The sequence below is a fragment of the Podarcis erhardii genome (genome assembly GCF_964252035.2).
Source record: "Podarcis erhardii genome assembly, chromosome: 14".
Lineage (NCBI taxonomy): Eukaryota > Metazoa > Chordata > Lepidosauria > Squamata > Lacertidae > Podarcis > Podarcis erhardii.
This window is the reverse complement of record NC_138503.1, coordinates 36245344-36264397: the sequence shown is the minus strand read 5'-3', so window position 1 is coordinate 36264397 and position 19054 is coordinate 36245344. Positions and strand designations below refer to the sequence as shown.

The 19054-nt window shown below is 46.1% G+C and overlaps 1 protein-coding gene across 2 annotated transcripts; it reads right to left on the bottom strand.

The window, feature by feature from the left end:
- Positions 1 to 1519: 1519 nt before the first annotated feature.
- Positions 1520 to 18688, bottom strand: METRN (meteorin, glial cell differentiation regulator). 2 transcript variants are annotated; one of them, XM_081840035.1, is made up of 4 exons: positions 18203 to 18688; positions 10646 to 11070; positions 6009 to 6074; positions 1520 to 4083 (listed from the first exon to the last, which is right to left on the bottom strand). In XM_081840035.1, the coding sequence occupies exons 1-4, from the start codon at positions 18289 to 18291 to the stop codon at positions 3767 to 3769; spliced, it is 897 nt and encodes a 298-aa protein (XP_081696161.1). In that variant the 5' UTR covers positions 18292 to 18688; the 3' UTR covers positions 1520 to 3766. The 2 variants fall into 2 exon arrangements, with proteins under 2 accessions (XP_081696161.1, XP_081696162.1); XM_081840036.1 differs by having other exon boundaries at positions 6009 to 6068.
- Between the last annotated feature and the right edge of the window lie 366 nt (positions 18689 to 19054).

Here is a 19054-nt window from a genome sequence, read left to right as displayed (position 1 = left end):
AGGTTAAGAACAGTTTCAGGTTAAGAACAGACCTCCAGAACGAATTAAGTTCTTAACCCAAGGTATTAGGGAAAAGTTTGTGCCAAAATGTGTACACGAGTCAAAGCTGCATACAAATGTGTTTATTTGGAGAAACATGCACTGTAATGCTGATGGATTCTCATGAGGAGTTAGTTAAAAGAAAAAGAAAATTGCAAATTGCTGTAGAATTTAAGATTGGAAAGATGAGAAATTGAGACAATCAAAATTGACTGATCCATCCATCCATCCATTCCTCGTTGTGGGTATCTTTCCAACAGAGGTCCACAGAATCAGTTAGTGCCAGACTGGGCCGGGGAAGACCCAGCTTCAGATCCCCTCCCAGCTGTGAAACTCATGGTGTGACCTTGGGCTGGTCACACTGTCTCAGTCCAACCTATCTTGCAGGATTGTAGTGAATATAAAACCATATACCACCTTAGCAGCACTGGAGGAAGAACAAGATATATATGCAATTTGTTGTGGTTGGTTATTAATGAAATTAGTTGCTGTCACTATTGTTACTATTTCTGTTTTGAGTCTTGAGCTGACCCCCTCAAAAGGCACTGCCAAGGCCTTCTTTGGCTCTGAAGTGGGTGCAACCATTGCCCACCTCTGCATGCTATGCTCTGTCACTTCAAACCTATTCTGCCCAAGGACCTCTTTCCCTTCCTGGGGCCACATGCAAGTGGTAGGCGGGGCCAGAAACAAAAGTGGGTGGGGCAACACATGCTAATTTTACCTTTACACACTCGATGAGTTTCTACACACACTGGCATGTCCCACTTTCCATCTTCCATCCAGACCAGCAAGAGCCCAAGGCCACATTTCAGCCAGGAAAATACACTGAGGGTGTGAAACAGGGCCAGAGAAGGGCAGGATAGAAGTCTAGAGCAGGTTTCCTCAACCTTGGCCCTCCAGATGTTTTTGGCCTACAACTCCCATGATCCCTAGCTAGCAGGACCAGTGGTCAGGGATGATGGGAATTGTAGTCTCAAAACATCTGGAGGGCCAAGGTTTGAGGAAGCCTGGTCTAGAGGCCCACATTTGGCCCCCCAGGCCTGAGGTTCCCGACCTCCGCTTCTACAACAAGCGCATTGGGCAATGGAGGAAAACACTTGAAGCAACAGAGCTCTGTGTCCCAATGCTTCCATTCCCTTTGCTCACTGACTTGCATTTCTGGGAAACTCGTCAAAGGTGGCAACTGGTCAGTTATTATACGTGTGTGTACTTATGTGTGCAATGCGCAACTCATTGGGATTTTCCGCCTCAGGTGCCAAAATCAATGCTCCGGCCTTGTCCTTCGCTACTGCACATTCCAGAGCTTGTTAAATTATTCGAGCTCGTTTGACCGCTGCTGTTTCGGCTGCTTCCCTAGACAAATAATTATCTAGCTGACCATCCTCCAGCTCTTTCGAGTGCTCTGTTCATTTTGTTTGAAGACTGCCAAGGGGCGAAAGAATAAACCCAGCCAGGGAGAGAAATCACCATAGATCAGGCATTACTAAGAAGCATTTTTAATGTACCCTCCCAGCCCCAAGACAAATGCAAGATTAAAAAAGAACAAATAATGGAAAAGAAATCCCACCATTACAAGCTACATAGAGTCAGATTTGTCTCTCTTGACCTGTACACAGACATGAATATGTACAAAAACTATATTTAAAATATTACAGATCTTCTCAGCATTTTGTTTTGCTTTTGGTCTAAAAATTACTACAGACGGCCCAAATGCATCTGGCAGTGTCTCTCTGACTGTGGTGATTCACTTTATATTAACATTTCACTTTTTAAAAGAAAAGAAAATGAAAGAAACCACACATACACATAAACCTTACAATAGAATTTAGATTTAAAAAAACAAAATCTCAAATTTGGTATCGTTATAACTTTAGTGCACATGATACTCCTTCAATCCTCACTTGTAAAAATAATAATAATAATTACTGGACTGAAAACTAGTTTTAAGGATTTACCTAAACTGAGATTTTCAGTGGTTTAATTTAAACTGGATTAATAAAACCGATTTAAGGTGGTTTGTAGACAGGCTAATTTCTGAAGCTTAAATTCTTTTGCTTGCTTGTTTGTTTTGCATTTTCTGAACCTGTATTTTTAAATTTGTTTTTATTAGGTTTTCAAATATGTAAGAACAAACAAGCAAAAGAAAAAAAAATGACACATATAAAAAACCCACACCTCAACAAGGCGGGGGTCCAACAACATCTGGAGAGAGGCAGGGGGTCCACCCCTAGGTTAGGGACAGGGAATTAACTTTTACCAGGAAAAGCTGCAACAATACCTGGGGTTGGGTCCTTAACACCTGAGCTCATCATTGAAGCTGGGTTAGAAATCCATATCCAATGGACGAGATTATCTAGATTTGGAATTCATAGGGGCAGAGAAACATGAAAGGTTGAGTATAATAGGGTTGGGGAACCTGTAGCCCTGCAGGATTTTGGTGTACCTACAAGTTCATCGTCCCTCAACACTGGCCATGCTGTCTACAAATGATGGGAGTTTAGCAACATATGCAGGGCCCACAGGTTGCCCGCCTTTGAACTACAGCCATATCTGTGTCATCTCAAGTGTTATGCTGATTCAGGCTTTTTTTAAAAAAGGTGTGCACTGAGCAAAGCACTCCAGCAGGAATGAATGATCCAGGATCCACAATTCAATCAGGTAGGAAAATTCCATGATGTGATCCAATGGAGCCTGATCCTCCAGAACCGGCGCAGGAAGAGAGGGGCCAGGCATGCCCGCAATATATCCTGGCCCTGGGCGTGGGGTTAAGCGCTGCCATTGGGCGGTTGGTCCTGTGCCCAGGGGAACACCCTCCAAATTCTTGTCACCACTGGCTGATTTAGCAGCAGGAAATGATCTGGCCTGCCATTCACCAGTTCACATGGAGGTCTGAGGCCCACCTGCAGAACCGCCTGCCCAAGAAGAGGCAAACGGACTTCTCACCTCTACTGCTTGCTCACTTTGTCTTCCTACCTGATGTCTTCTGCCACGTTTGATTGAATGAAGGTGTGCCAATGAAAACCAAGACTGTACTTTTTCAAAAGGGAATCTCATTCCTGTTATATTTTTGGTCACTGACCGAGATGTAATCCTGGTGTTTCTCCTGTCAAGGAAGCCGCAGAAGGGAGAGACAGACGAGGTCGCTTTGCAGGCTTCCTTAGCTCATCTAGAAACTGGGAAGGAGGCAGGAGCAGCGAATGAAGTGTCTCCTTGTCTGTGATGCTATTTCCTGTTAGGAGGGATGGTAATGCATATGCGATCCATAGGCAATAGCAATAGGGGTTTGCTGGGGGGGTGGGGGGGGCAGAACTCAGGAAGGGCATCATGCACTTATTTTTAGGTGTGGGTTTGATTTGGCGCTCCAGTAAATAATAGGATCAAGAAGTCCTGAACAAGACAACATTTCCCACACACTGGGAGAGTTTCAATTCCCTTTATGCAATTTGTGGCATGTTCCAACCTAACCAGAGAGGAGCTCAGTTGCCCTTTCACTTGGCCTACAATTCCTCCCTTTGCTGGAAATACCCAATGAGAAAGTTATGGGTAGGGCCATCAGTCTCATACAGGAAAGAAAAGAGCTTGTTCCTTCTGGGTTCAAAAGACAGGTCTCGTCTCCCACTGTTAAGCCAGGAAATGCCATTTCCAGCATGGGCACGGTGTGGTTTGTGTGTGTGGATCCTGCCCTCTTGGCAAAACCAATTCCTGCCACCCACTTCCCATCAACAAATCAGTCCAAGGAGACTTCGCAGGGGTTTTCGTGAGCTTGGCGCGCACCCTCATAGATGTGGCGGAAGTCTTTGTAGCGAGGAGCGCAGCTGAGCCAAGCCTCCCCAAAATGCAGCCACCCAGTGAACAGGAAGCTGCCAGGTCCTGGCTTCACCCCACACCGCAGCAGAGTACGGATGCTGCCTGTGGATTTCCCATATTTGCCAACCGGTTGGAACAAGGCAAACTTCTGGCGGTGGATCCGGGTGGCACTGACACTGATGATGGATTCTTGCGACTCCATGTCATTGGAGACTGTCCGTATATTGCCACGGATGACTGAGGGATGGAAGGAGTGGAGAAAACAGAAATGTTTGTTTGTTTGTTTGAAATATATATACTGGCCAACAGCAGTTTTACAAAACACAGAGAGATAACAAACAGCAGATTAAATCCAAATGTACGGCAGTTTAAAAACTAAAAATAGCACAGTCAATGAGATATATCAATACAATGTCAACAATAACTTACAGAGCAGTGGCACACTGATAAAACCCAACTCTCTCTCTCTCTCTCTCTCTCTCTGTGTGTGTATGAAATCCTACAAACCACGGATATGTGTATACACATGGGCGTAGTCAAGGGGGCGGGGGCAGGGAGGCAGCTGCCCCCCAAATCAAGTAAAACAATAGAAATACTTCATTAACTAATTACATCGGTTCTGCCCCCTCCAAATCCTGGCTACATCCATGTGCACACATCATGCATCTAAAGCACATTTAAAGCATACCCCCCAAAAAAAATTCCTGGGAGCTGTAGTTCACCCCTCAACACTAAGCTTTGGTGGGGGGCATGTCAGTTGTGGGTGGATCCAGAGGCAAAGAGTGGATGGAGCAGGTGATCTGGCCCTTATTTTTGTACAATAGGCTGCACTCCAGCTCTGCAAAAGTCAGAGGTTTTGACACGCGTTTCTCTCTGTCTTCTACTCAGGAAGCAAGAGGCTTTGCCACAGTTCAAGGACATATTCTGGCTAGGCAAAAGCACTTGAGGTGGTCATGGAGCAGGGCTGGCGAGTGTGGCTTGTAGAGATCTCCGAGGGCCAGACAGAGTTGCCTGGAGGGCCACACTTGGCCCCAGGACCCGATATTGGTCCCCCAATAGGCAAACAGCAAAACTTACTTGTTTTGGCATGCATTTGTCCACAAACAAATCAGTTATTTCAGTTTGGTTTTGCTTGCTTGGCTTTTATGTATTTGCTGGCATTTCTAAATCAATGCTCTACTTACTGCTGTCGGGCTTGTTTTATTATTTTTATTTTTCTCAGCCACACTGGCGGTCCCCGCACTGAAAGGCAGCATGGAAACAAAACCAAATCAATCAACAGAAGTGGTTCTGTAGTGGCACCCAGCTCTAAGGCTACAGCTGAGTATAACTGGTCAGATCTAGCCAATTATGGAGAGGAATCCAGCTATTAGCCTGCTTGCACGCAGGTGCCTTTGGCTTCCTCCAAATCAGCAAGAATTAGCCCCTCCGAGATCATTCTGACAGGCTCGTGATCTGATCCGGCGTGGCAAATCCCCTTGTTCTCCTGTCTGACTTCCTGGTTGCCATGGGAACTTTGGAGTGGGCAGCCAGCGGACCCCCTGACCCCCTTCTCCTATTGTTTAGGGTTGCAAATCTGGAGGTTAGCAGAGCGTGCGGGGCAATAATTGGCAACTGCCCACTGAGCCGGACAGCCTTGAGTGTGCAGGCATTTAAAGAGGAGAATGGAAAGGCCACATCGTCCCAGCTGGGGAGTGAGTTGCTCTGTGGGGGCAGCTCTGGCTGCTGGTGCCTCAGCCCGGACTGGCAGGCAGGCAGCTCCTGGTTAGCTACTTAAGCAGCATTCAGGGACAGAGTTCCAGAAGGGCAGGCTTTAGCTTTCACAGCTGCACATGCATTATTAAGAGTGATTTCTATGGCATTTTTCCCCATGTAAAAGCAAAAAGCAAAAGAGAGAGCCATGCAATTAACAGTTCTTAGGCCTGGGTCCCTGGGTAACATTAGGCAAGTAAATCACAATCACAGGGTTGGTTGCAATGATGAATGCAATAAGGATTGCTAAGCAAATTGGGCAGTCCAGAAGTCTGAAATCCTGAGCGGCTGCTACCAGTCAGTGTGGGCAATACTGAGCTAGATGGACCAATGACTCAGTATAAGGCAGCTTCAATTTACGATGCTGAAGAGAGGAGCGGAAAACGTGACGTTGAGGAAGATGTACTCACCAAAATCACTAGTGCAAACGGCCATCAGAATCTCAGTGTTGTTACACGGACGGCAGCTCCCTGCATCTTCCAAAGAGAAAAAAAGAAAGTCACTCAAACTGAGTTCATGCCAATTGTTCTTCTTTAGAGAAGGGATGTGGAGAATGAGGGGAGGCAGAAGTAAAGTGTAGAAAGGCATCGCGAAAAGTTTGCTTCATCTATGGAGGGGAAGGAGAAATAGTAGTCCAGGGCATGTTTGGGCCAGGTGATTTTCACTTGAAAATATGGAAAGTGGCTGGTACACTCTATTCATCTTTGACACTAGAGACTCAGCCTCTGTGGCTAGAGGCATCATTTATCAGCTGTGACTGGTACAATATCATCAACTGCTCCTGGACTGGGAAAACTTGGCCACAGCAGTTCATGCACTGGTTACTTCAAGACTGGATTCCTGCAATGAGCTCTATGTGGGGCCTCTCTGGTGAGCAGGAAGAGCTGGGAAAGATTCCCGGACCAAATGCCTTGAAAGCCACTGCCAGACAATGTGTGAGGAACCAGTGGCCCTCCTGAAGTTGTTGAATTGCAATTCCCATCATCGCTGGCTGTTGACCATTCAGACTGACTCCCATCAAGATCTGGAGGGCAACAGTTTCCTCATCCTTGATCAGGAGGGGTGAGAGAGTTGGGCTAAAAGCTGGGAGATGAGGCTTTCACTGTTACTCAGCCATGAAGCTCAATGGGTGACCTTGGGCCAGTCCCTGCCTCTCAGCCTAACCTGCCTCACAGGGTTGTTGCGAGTTTTCAAACTCTTCATGTATTAAATATCAAGTTGGCATATGCAGAGGTGGGGTGTTTTTTAAACCTAAATTCTATAAACAAAATTAACTCAACATAAATTCTCATTTTCCATAACTAGATATAGACAGACAGATAGATATGAAACATAAAAAACCCTAAACTAAAAGGTTTACCTTCTGCTCCTAGTGTTTAATGGAAAGAATATACTTAATAAGAGTTAAGATTTATAGCCAAACAAAATAGAAATTTTGGCATTATGGGCACCACGCTCCAACTAATTGGTCTTCTTAGGTTTAAGTACCTGTAGAAGGTTGCTTGAAACTAGTCAGCTTCTTAGTCTAATCTACCTCACAGGGTTGTTGCAAGGATAAAATGGGGGAAGGGAGAACCATGTGTACCGCCCTGAACTCCTTGAAGGAAAAGGCGGGATAGAAATGTAATAAAGAAATAGGCCTGACAAAATGGCCTGCCTTGGTAGAAGGCAGCCTCCTATTTTCCTAAGATGCCCTCTGGGCACAATCCCATTGGCATTAGAGAGCTAAGCTGGTAGGGCTCAAGTGGGCCTAACTCTGGGCTGGGCCGTGCCCTAGGTGCCAACATTTCTCAAGACAAAGCCTAGTAAAAAGTATTTTTTTTAAAAAAAAGCCATTCCCCAGTTGGGGAGAATGCCTAGGGTTGCTATGGTAACCATGTCCAGGCCTTATCTGAGATGCAGCTGAACGTCTTGGCGGGTGACTCTGCTACGAGCTGCCGCACACTGGACTTTTGTTAGCTCAGAGATGAGGCCGATTAGATGTTCCTTCTTCGGCCTTGTGTTTTCGATTGCTGAGCACACTCCGGACGGCTTGGGTTACTTGCCCACCTCCTCCCCTTGCCGTGAGGGAGGCCCACACAGCATTCGGAGTCCTTGAAATGCAACAACAGCAAAAGGAGTTTCCGCTTTCCTAAGCCTGGGAAGCAAATTAAGACTGTTTCCATGTTTGGTTTGCAAATGCTCTAGCATCAGGGTGCCTCAGAGCATGTGCAGATTTCCTTTACCCCAAGTAGGGAAAGACTTCCTCTTTTTTTTAAAGGATATATGAGTCATAGTACTCTGACCATTATAGAAAGCTGTTGCTTTGTGAAAGGAATGCTTTCTTGCCTGCCTGGAGAAAGCCCAGTGTGCTGTTTAAGCCTGGAATTGCTGAACCAACTCTTGTATTGGGCTAAGGCACTGCGCAAGTGAATGAGTCACATCCATCGTCCCACAGACTTTTGCCCCGGCCCCACCCAGCACTGAAATGTGGCCCCCGGAAAGTTGACCACGAGGGAATGCAGCCCCAGGGCTGAAAAAGTTTCTTCACACAGGCTAAAAAGGACACCATTCTAATCAGGACATAAATTTTCTGGTTGTGTGGCAACCTTATTTCCACACCAAGGAAAAAGCAAACAGCCCCAGCTACATGCACTCTTTCTTTCCAGCAGGACCTATAATAGCCCTGAATGTCATGTTTCTTCCTTATTGATTTTGTTTAATTTTACATTTATAGCCTCCTTTTCCTTCAAAGAGCTCAAGGCAACCCTGTGTGCTAGGTTAGGCTGAGAGGCAATGACTGGCCCAACGAGCTTCATGGCTGAGTGGGGATTTGAACCCAGGTCTCCCAGGCTCTAGTCCAGCACTCTAATCACTACACCACAGTGGATCATGATCCTACGCATGTGCCACTTGTAACACAATAGGCAAAAGAATATGATGCAAATATTCATCTGTTCCAGGATTCAGTTCCTAGCAATATCCAGGGAAATGATTCTGGAAAGCTTGGAAATAGAGCTTGAGAGCACTGAGCCTCCCTTGATCTTTTCTTCCCTGAATGGGGATGGGGGATGAATTCAATTCAGTTCATGTTCAAAGGTAATGTACATTTTCCAAAACAATATGCAAACCGAAACACATCTATCTTTCAAAACGGGAGCTTCTCCAAATTTTGCAGTGCATTTCCCCAGCCAAATAATGTGCGCAAAAATGCACATACTGGGGTAAAGCATGCATAAAATGCATATATTAGTGGAAATAATATAGAGAAATGCATTATATTAGGGGAAATTGGTTTGCAAAGATGTGTATATTAGGGCAGATTGCATAGTAAATGTGTATATTAGGAGAACTTCATGGATGGGAACTAAAAAAAAAGCTTATGTAGAAATAATAGAATTGTAGAGTTGGAAGTGACCATGAACATCATTTAGTCCAAACCCCTGCAATGCAGGAATCGTTTGCCCAACATGGGGCTTGAACCCGTGACCCTGAGATTAAGAGTCACATGCTCTACCAGCTGAGCTAAAATGGGAGGAATTGTACTGGAAAAGTGAGAATCTGAGAAAGGCTGCAATTGACATATTTGTCTATCCCTACCTCCTAAGTGTCAACTTCAGATTTCAAAGGATCCTGGGCAAAATATCCTGAGCAAGTTTTGACCTATAAAGTCTTATACAGGGGGACCCCTAGGTGAGCCTGCCTGGCCCCTGAGATCATCATCCAAAGCCCTTCCCTGCAAGCCAGGCACAGAGTGTGGTGTCAAGAGAAAGAGCCTTCACTGCAGTAAGCCCTTCTGTATAGAATGCTCTCCCTAGGGAGGCCTGCCTGGCCCCAAACTTAGCATCACTGCAGCGCCAGGCAAATATATATTTCCTTTCCTGGGGATTGTTGGCAGCACCAATGCTATTACATTTTATTATATTCTTTTAAATATATTTTTGAATATTTATTACTGTATTTTTCACTTATTTGTATATTGCTTCAGGACCTTTGAGTGAGAAGTAATATACACATTTAATAAACCTAAATCTAAAACCTTGCCCCTTCTTGCCAGTGTCACTATCCCTGCCCATTGGCTTGTTATCTTCTTCTGGGCCAAATCTGCATTACTGCAAGGCAGAGGGAAAGAGCCAGCTAAGAGGATGCTGGTCCTGTTTCCTTGCCTTTTTCACTGCTCATCTGGTGAACAGCCAGCAACAGGGAGGAATGCTGATTATGCCTTTCCCGAATCTTGTATTCAGAGGAATACCATCTTTCAAGAATCAAAGAGTTGGAAGGGACCACAAGGGTCATCTAGTCCAACCTTCTGCAATGCAGGAACCTTTTGCCCAATCTGGGATTCTAACCCACAACCAGGAGATTAAAAGTCTCATGCTTTGAATGTGGGGGTTCCATAAGTAAAGGTTAAGGAACTATACCAAACTGCTTTACTTCAGAGTTGTTTGTCCTTTAACTTATTTTCCTCTTGAAAAAAAGCAGAACCAGTTTTGAGTTTGGGGGTCCCAAGGTCCAAGGAACTGGGTGAATTGAATGCCCCCCAGGAGCAGAACTTCCTTGGTCTATGTTAGATTTCTGAAAATGGGCATATACCTACTGCCCTGTAATCCTACCCTGATCTGGAGGTGGGAGAGAGGAAGTGTCCCTCTGACATTTCCCTGTACAGTTTTATGAAAGGGGGGGGTCACATTTATTTTAAGCTGAATCCACAATTATATCATGTTTAAGGAGGCTTAATTCTGTTTTGGCACGATGGCTAAATTGACAAAGTTACAGCCCCCTGCACCATAAATAGGAAGTGGTGAGATGGTAAAACCACAGTAAACCACTGGTTGCCTATATGTTTGGAGGCTCAAACCATGGTTTGGGTTCTAAACCACACTTAGTACAAGCCATGATTTGGCAAGGCTAAATGGACTCTTGGTCTTGCACAAGGATCTCTCCATGCTTACATGTGGAGAAGATGGTTGTTTCTGGGTTTGATAAGCTAGAAGATAAAAGCTTGAGAAAATACTACCATCACAAATGTTCCCTCCAAACCCAGCCATGAAAGCCAAAAGAACTTTACCTTCCATGCTGAGGTTTCTGGACGGCCACGAGAAGCGGGAGTTCCAGTCACCCCGCAGCTCGTAGCGGAAGGCAGCGATCCGGCGGCTGATGTCCTGGTGCAAGGTGGACTGGAGGAACAGAGCAACCTTCTCCTTGGGCAGCCAGCTAAAACAGCGCACCTTGGGCTGCAAGGTAGCATCGGCCTCTGAGAGGAGGAGCTCCAAGACACCGTCCCTCTCCAAGTAAATCTGAGCTCCTCGGAAGCTGTTGGAGGACTTGATGCAGGCTGTCACCCGCCTGGGGTTCTCTCTGCCGGTGGTGCCTGTGGGAAGGCGGGGGAAAAGGCTCAGGCGCAAGGCTCCCGCTGGGTACAACCACTCCAGGGATCCTTCAGCACAGTGCAAGGAGATCTGTTCCACGCTGCCCGATTCCTGCGACAGACCACTGCAAGGGATAGCGGAATGGAGTTAGTATAACAAGGAAGCTGGGGCAGTTTCGTCTCTTCCCAAGAAAGTCAGGACATACATCAGTCAGGTAAAGGTAAAGGGACCCCTGACCATTAGGTCCAATTGTGACCGACTCTGGGGTTGCGGCGCCCATCTCGCTTTATTGGCTGAGGGAGCTGGCGTACACCTTCCGGGTCATGTGGCCAGCATGACTAAGCCACTTCTGGGGAGCCAGAGCAGCGCACGGAAATGCCGTTTACCTTCCCGCCAGAGCAGTACCTATTTATCTACTTGCACTTTGACGTGCTTTCGAACTGCTAGGTTGGCAGAGCAGGGATCGAGCAACGGGAGCTCACCCCGTCGCGGGGATTCGAACCGCCGACCTTCTGAGTCCTAGGCTCTGTGGTTTAACCCACAGCGCCACCGGTGTCCCACATCAGTCAGGTAGAAGGCAACAACTGGTTTCGTAAGAATATCAGTAAAGAGAGGCAAGTTAGGGCTGAGAAGGGGTTTGAAAGGGTGTGAGAGGTGAGACATTGGAGAACAGAACTGTGTGTACTACATAGCACCCTCCCAAGCTAGTCTGCTGCTCTCAGGTGTGAAAAAATGTCTACCCATCACCAATGGCCAGTGCAGTGGACCAGGGTCAGCCCACCCATGAGGCACACTGGGGCAGCCTCCAGACAGCTGAGAGGGGTGCCGCTGCTGTGCCACATGCTCCATTCCAGCCTCTTTTTAATCCCTGGGCTGCCTCCAGGCAATGGTGCCTCCAGAGAGGAGGAAGAGGCAGGGTGGTGGCTTTTCCCGTTTTTCCTGAAGCGACCAAACATCCTGGTGTATGGCATGGAGTGGCAACAGCAGCATCTGGCCCATTGCTGTAAGAAACAAGATTTATTGGGCCACCCCTGACTATTGCTGCTGTTCTCCAGCACCTAACTAATATCAGAGCTGGCCCTGGCGGCTGGAGAGCTCTCAGGGAGACACAGTGGCCAATAATGAGTCCCACAGTATTTCTCAACCACATTCTCAGAGCTTGCCTCTGCGGCATTAACACCTGTTCAGATTGCCCTTTGCTCCCCAGTTAGAGTTGTCCCTTACTTTTTGTCAAAACAGATGAAATGCATCACAAAAAATGACAAAAGACGCAGATTTGTACAAACTGAATACCCTAATGCAATAGCTTTTTTTGTGGTTATCTTCACCTGTATGGAGCACAGTCACCTCTTTTTTTCGCTGCCCATGGCAGCCATTTTGTGCTGGCACTCACAGCAATTTTATCGATACAGTGGTACCGCAGGTTAAGTACTTAATTCGTTCCGGAGGTCCGTACTTAACCTGAAACTGTTCTTAACCTGAAGCACCACTTTAGCTAACGGGGCTCCTGCTGCCGCCGCGCCACCAGAGCACGATTTCTGTTCCTATCCTGAAGCAAAGTTCTTAACCTGAAGCACTATTTCTAGGTTAGCGGAGTGTGTAAACTGAAGCGTATGTAACCTGAAGCGTATGTAACCCGAGGTACCACTGTATATGAGTACTGGCACTTTGTTTTTCACCACCACCAAAAATGTATGGTGCTAGCGTATATGTAAAAATGCAAATTTAGACGTAATCGCTCTACTTTAAATAGAAATACATCTCAGCAGAAGGAGGAAGTTGGTGACTTGTTTGGCGGCTTAGGTGCTAAACATTTGTGGGTAAGTCGAAGGTTCCTGCCACTCTCCCTTCTTATTGTCATAGCACAATGAAGTTTAACTTAGAGGAGATTCAGTTACCTTCCTGAGCCTAAGTTAGACCTGTCCGTTAATCTCCATGGGTTTACTGTGAGTAGGTCTAACACTGGCTAGAGCCCATTATCTGTATTTAGGCCACATGACGCTTCAAACAGAGGGCTCCATTGAATTCTGCAGGGGCAGGGAACAAATTTCAGTCTCAGGGCTGCATTCACTTCTGGAAAACCTTCCAGGGGCCACATGCCAGTGGTGGGCAGGGCCAGAGACTAAAGTGGGTGGAGCAACATATGTCCACTTCCCTACTTTCCACATGGTGTCACACACTCTTCTCTATCTTGCATCCAGACAAACCAGAGGCATTACCAGAGTATAGGGATGGAGCTCAGCCTGGCAAAACACTCAGGTTGCAACGCAGGAGCCACTGGGGGTGTGGCTTATTAGAAAAGGGCGTGGCCTGGAGAGAGTTCCGAGGGCCAGAGACCTGGAGGGCTGCACTTGGCTGCTGGTCCCAAGGTTCCCCACCCTTGGAACAGAGGACTTTCCCCTGTAAAGTAGGACACCTGGACATCCTATTCCCAATCCATGGACAGAAAAGATGTCTCTTGCAGCACGATGCCATCCAGATGGTTGAAGACTCTGGAGCGACTTGCCATTTCGCAGCAAAAGTGACTCATCTGCTCTGCAAAGGATCAAGATCACTGAGAAACAGATGCGGCAGCTGTGTCACACACCCGACACGCCCCTCCGAAACCCTGTTATGCTGCCCTCTAGAGGCCCCACAAAAGCAAACGCATTATGCTAGAAGACACAGTGGGCCACTTCTTTATGAATGAAGTCTGAGCGTTCCCCTGTTCATCGACTGCAGTACATGGTTCATTCATATTCATAGAATACTCAGAAAACAGAAGGTTTGTGTAGCCAACTAAGTTTTACTCAGGGTAGACCTATTAAGATGAATGTGCACAAATAAGTCATGCCCACTAATTTCTGTGAGTCTTCTCTGAGTAGAACTAACCCACAAGGTTGAATTCTTCAATCTAAATTATTCTGCCCTGCAGCTGTGAGTTATTTTCAAAAGGCTGCTTTGCCTGCAGATACCTCCCCGCCTCCCATTTTCATCTTGGACATTCTGCAAAGGACACAGAAAGAAGAACAGTTGTCCTACAGGATTAATGAGAGGAACAAGCACCCCCCCCTTTTTATACTCCCCCCCCCTTCATTTTAAGGCTTAAAAGAGAAGTGGTTGGTACCTAGTCAAAGACCTCTGGGTCAGATTATACTGGGCAATCTAAATCAATACTGGTCAGTCATCAACCCTGGAAAAACACAAGTTTCTGAGTTCAATTATTTTCATACAAAAAGACCTATTAAACTATGCCTTCAATACGATCTAAAGGGTTCAGTGCAGTTTGCAAATGTAAACCTGCAAATGTTGCAGAATACACCCGCAATAAAGCACCAGTCTGCAGGGGCCCTCGCTTGTCCTGACTCCCCTTCCTCTGATGTTTTCCCTATGTTGCATTTTGGATCATAAACCCATCAGGATGGAGACTCGTCCACTTGCACTCCCTAAAAAGTGTAATGCTCAGTGATTGTGTAATAACGATGAAAATAATAATAATAATAAGCCACACAACAACTATCGTCAGCTGTCTGTGGCTCAACAGCTGAATTGATTCAGCTGAGCTGCAGCAGCAACCTTTGCTCTATAAGGTAGCAAGGGCCTGGACTGCCCCACCTCCCACGGGGAACAGCTGCTAAAAGAGGGGAAATTGAAACAGAGCATTTGCTCACCAAACCCAGCATGGCTTGTTCAGTGAGACTTTTTAAAAAACCACCAGCTTTCAAAGCCCACCCCCCACAACCTAACAATGTTGTCATTCTTCCTTGCATTTCCCACAGGATACAACTATACTAAATTCCGTGGGAAGGAAATAAATTATGGTGAATTTATGATAATTCCAATGCAAACTGTCAATACATTCTCTGAGTGCATTTCAAGTGCAAGGTTACCATTTAAGCTGAAATGTGCAAAAAAACCCAACAAATCTCCAGTATTTCACAGCTCGGCTACTGTATTGCATGCCACAAGGGGCTGCCATACAGAGGAGGCTAAACTGGCCAAGCCAGCCATGCTCCAATCTCTGCATTGACTTCTCATGGTCTCTGCTTAATATGATGTCCTGTAAGTGGCCAGACACAGGCGCTGCCTCCTTCCCTCCAGCCTACCCCACCATCGCTGCGTCACATTTCAGCATTCTACACAAAGGAAGTATGACGTGTTCTTTTGTTGCTTTTTGAAATTGGGAAGCGCTGTAGCTCAGTGGTAGAGCCTCTGTTTTGCATGCAGAAGGTATCAGGGCCAATCCCTGTCTGAAACCCTGGAGAGCTGCTGCCCGTCATCGGCCTAGATCAGGGGTGCCCAAACTATTTTCAAAGAGGGCCAGATTTGATAAAGTGAACAAGCGTGAAGGCTGACCAAAGTTGTTGAGGTTTTGTTTTTAGGACTGAAGTTTTTAATCTTTTTGTAGAATTTTACCCCAATAAATAAATCCGGGGGGGGGGTGCTGCATTAGGTCCCCAAAATGGACTTTGGACATGCCTGACCTAGATGGACTAGTGGTCTGACTCAGTATAAGACAACAAAAAGAACCTGCTGCATCAATCCAATGGCCCGTCTAGTCCAACATCCTGTTCTCATGGTGACCAAACAGATGACTGTGGGACAGCCCAAGAGCACTGTCCCCTCCTGCAGTTTCCAGCAAGTGGCATTCAGACACGTTACTACCTCCAACTGTGGAGGAATCGCATAGCCATCATGTTCAGATATCAGAAACATTTTGAGTCCCACAAGCCGCAATAGCTCAGAAGCATTCGGTCTAACTCCAATGTTTTCTCCTCTAGCCAGTAGTGCCATTAGGACAGGACTTTAGGGCAGATGAACATGTGGCGGAATGTTCATCAAAAGTTTGGTGGTTCAGGCCCACCCAGGGATGTCTGTGGGCAGGATTCCTGCATCACAGGGGGCTGGACTAGATGACCCTGGGGGTCCCCTTCCAACTCTACATTTCTATGATTCTATGCTGGGGCCCCAACTCAGCAGAATAAGAAACAGGGCCCTGGAACGCAACAGGGCTGGCTCGACACATTTGGATGGAAGCGAAGGAAAACCCATTACTGGGGGTGGGGCGATAGGGATTTAGGACCATAAATCCCACCATCTAAAATTACCTAGTTATACCATTGCCTCCAGCCACACAGCTTGTCAAATTATTATTATTTTTTAAAACAGAGGCTTCGGTCCAGCGCAGCTGTTCTTATGACCCCCTGCATCTCAATCTAGGCGTGCATGCACTGAAGTGTGGCCAGCGTTCTGGACACCAGCACAGCAACTAGTGTCACAAACCAGCTTCAATTATAGAAAGGTTGGATATAATATTAAAAAAACAAACTAAGCCATTCTGGTGCCAAATTCAGAAATCTTTATGGATGCGGTTTGCTACTGCAGCACACATTGCAAAAAGGGCTGCCCTATTTAATCGGTTGCTCAGAAAATGAAGAAAAACTTGTAGCACACTAAAATGATACCTCTAGCTAATCATACAATTGCAGAGTTGGAAGGAACCATGAGGGCTATCTAGTTCAACCCCCCTGTAATGCAGGAATATTTGGCCCAACATTGGGCTTGAACGTACGAGCCTGAGATTAACAGTGTCATGCTCTACCAGCTGAGTCAAATTAGCAATCATCAGGCAGAAGTTTTTCTCCTATTTTACAGTACTTTTTATTTTGCAGTACTTATAAGATTCAAATGACAAGCACCATCCTAAAAGAGCCTTTATCCCTTCTCCCTAGTACATGAGGGAATGCCTCTTAGTTGTTTCTCTCTTTGTAAAAGAAGGTGCTTTTCTAAAATGGCAACACATATGCAAATTCATTTTTAAAAGTTTCAAAACTATTTTTTTCTAATATATATGTAATCAACTAAACTTTGATTTTTTTAAGAACAGCCCTGTTGAATCAGTCCAATGGTTCACCTAGTCCAGCAACCTTTTCTCACATCGGCCAACCAGATGCCCAACACAGGAAACATGAAATCAGGACCTGTCTGCAGACATGAATGGAGTGGGAGAAACAGCAATACTACCCTGAGCCTTTGAGAAGTTCAGGATAGGGTTGTACCCAAGCTATACAGTATTCAGTGCTGACCCATTGAAATTAATGGATGTAGGCTAGTCATGTCCATTATTTCCAGTGGGTCTATTCTGAGCAACCCATAATAAATGAGTAAAGCACCCCATGAAAGTACTTTAATCCCAGGGGTCCACTTTTTAACAGCACCCAAGAAAAATGAAGAAATGGCAGCTACCAGGGCAGTTCCCTCTGCACACCATACAATTCTTCTCCTTTTAATAAATTAGGCCACTCATAGGCACAAAGAACCAGTCCACAAAATCACTCAATCAGTTTCAGCCAGTGTAAGTTAGGCGTCCCTAGCAGAAGACCAGAATTATGGTCTGTGCACAAGGATGGTTTAGGGCAATCAATGTTTACTAAGCCAGGAGGAAAGTTAAACTCTTCAATAAGTATGACCTCACTTGTCTTTCTGGTAAACCATTGTCAAAGAACAGTATGAGATTCCAATACTTCTCTCTCTCTCTTATCCATAAAATATCAGAACAAGTTAGGCTGCAATCCTTTTCTGGAAGTAAGTTCCCCTGAACTCAGTAAGTCATATTTTTGAGTATGCACATGTAGAATTGCACTCCCAATCTCCACTTGCGGGGAGGGGGTGAGGAACAACAATAACCAGCAGCCAAGTCCCATTGTAATTCCATGAAAAACCTAAAATCATTCAGTTAAGGAGAATGCCAAACCAGCACCAGGACATGGTTTTGCAACATAAAAGGCCCAGTTAAGGAGACCCATCACCAGCTCCCTTTGCAAAACCCTGAAGGGAATCTGACCCTACTCTTTATAAGCAGCTGTGGGTTGTAGCCACTGTTGGTTCTAACTCAGAGTAGACCCCACTGAAGATAATGAGCCTGGCTAACTTAGACCCATTCATTTCGATGGGTCTACTCTGTGTAAAACTTAGTTGGCTTAGACAAGCCCGTGACTCACACCCTGCACCACTTCCACATCCAAAATCTAATTTCTTTTTCTGCCTGTCTCCTTGAACTGCTGTTGCACCACTGACTCCCTTAATGCTTACCAGGACTTATTCTAACTCTAGCTGCTAGCATGGAACACAGCAGGTTTGAAGAACCTACATAACCCAGTATTTCGGAGAGAGAGAGAGAGAGAAGGAAAAACCTCTGCAGATGAATGAAGGTCAAACAGCATCACTTTTCGACGACACGTTTTGAAGGCAAGAAATTTGTCCGTATTAATACCTACCTCCCCCTCCAGCTACACTGATCTTCTGAGTAATTGCAAAGGGCTGTATGCAGAAGAACTAAGCCCAGGAGCCCCAACGCCAAAGACATCTTAAGGTCTCTAACTCCTGGGCAAAGAAGCAGGAGAGGAGAAGAATCAAATGTAGGGGAACGAATCCTTTTGGAGCACCATCCTGGAATGTGCTGGCGGAGTTAGGAACGCCCGAGTCTCCCCACCATCCATCTCCTCCCTCTGCCGGCTTTCTTCTGGCTCCTCGCAAGGAATCCCCCGCTTTCTCTTCCTTTCCCCTCTTTTTCAGGCTGCAAAATAGCGCGTCCTCGCCCCCACTCGCTGCGAGAGACGCTGCAATCGGGGGCAAGACAGATCTGGAGAGAGATGGGAAGCTCCCGAGATTCTCATGGTGAGTTTGAAACCGACTATATAAGACGCCCGCAGAGCGCAAGGCAGTTTCAACCCGGGCGGAGGGAAGAGCCGGGAGTGTATGGGTTTGGAGACGCGGGGCGGAGGGTGGGGTGGAGATCCTCTGCGGTCTCCCAATCAAAACCAAGCTGGGAAACTTTCGGCCAATCGGAATGCAGGCAAAGGGGAGGATGCGATTCTCCGCTAGATTAGCAAGTTAGTGGTTCTGAGAACAATGTGATTTCAAAAAAAGGGGGCGACGGACGGACGGACTCTGAAAATATTTTTCTCCAGATGTGTGGAAGTCCATTGCGGGCAGAGGCAGGCAGGCTTTGCTTTCAGAGTTTTGAGTGCATTTAAATTAAGCCATCATTTAAATCCCTATAGGATTAGTAGCAATTAGAAGTTGTGAGTTTGAGAGTTGCTTTTTCAAAGGAGGCAAAAATATTGTTT

Excerpts from the sequence above, each read along its gene's own strand:
- METRN (XM_081840035.1), bottom strand. The coding sequence starts at position 18,291 with ATGTCTTTGGCGTTGGGGCTCCTGGGCTTAGTTCTTCTGCATACAGCC. Across the intron at positions 6,075-10,645 it reads CAGAAACCTCAGCATGGAAG|ATGCAGGGAGCTGCCGTCCG; the intron begins GTAAAGTTCTTT and ends TCTCTTTGGAAG. Across the intron at positions 4,084-6,008 it reads CGTTTGCACTAGTGATTTTG|TCATCCGTGGCAATATACGG; the intron begins GTGAGTACATCT and ends TCCATCCCTCAG.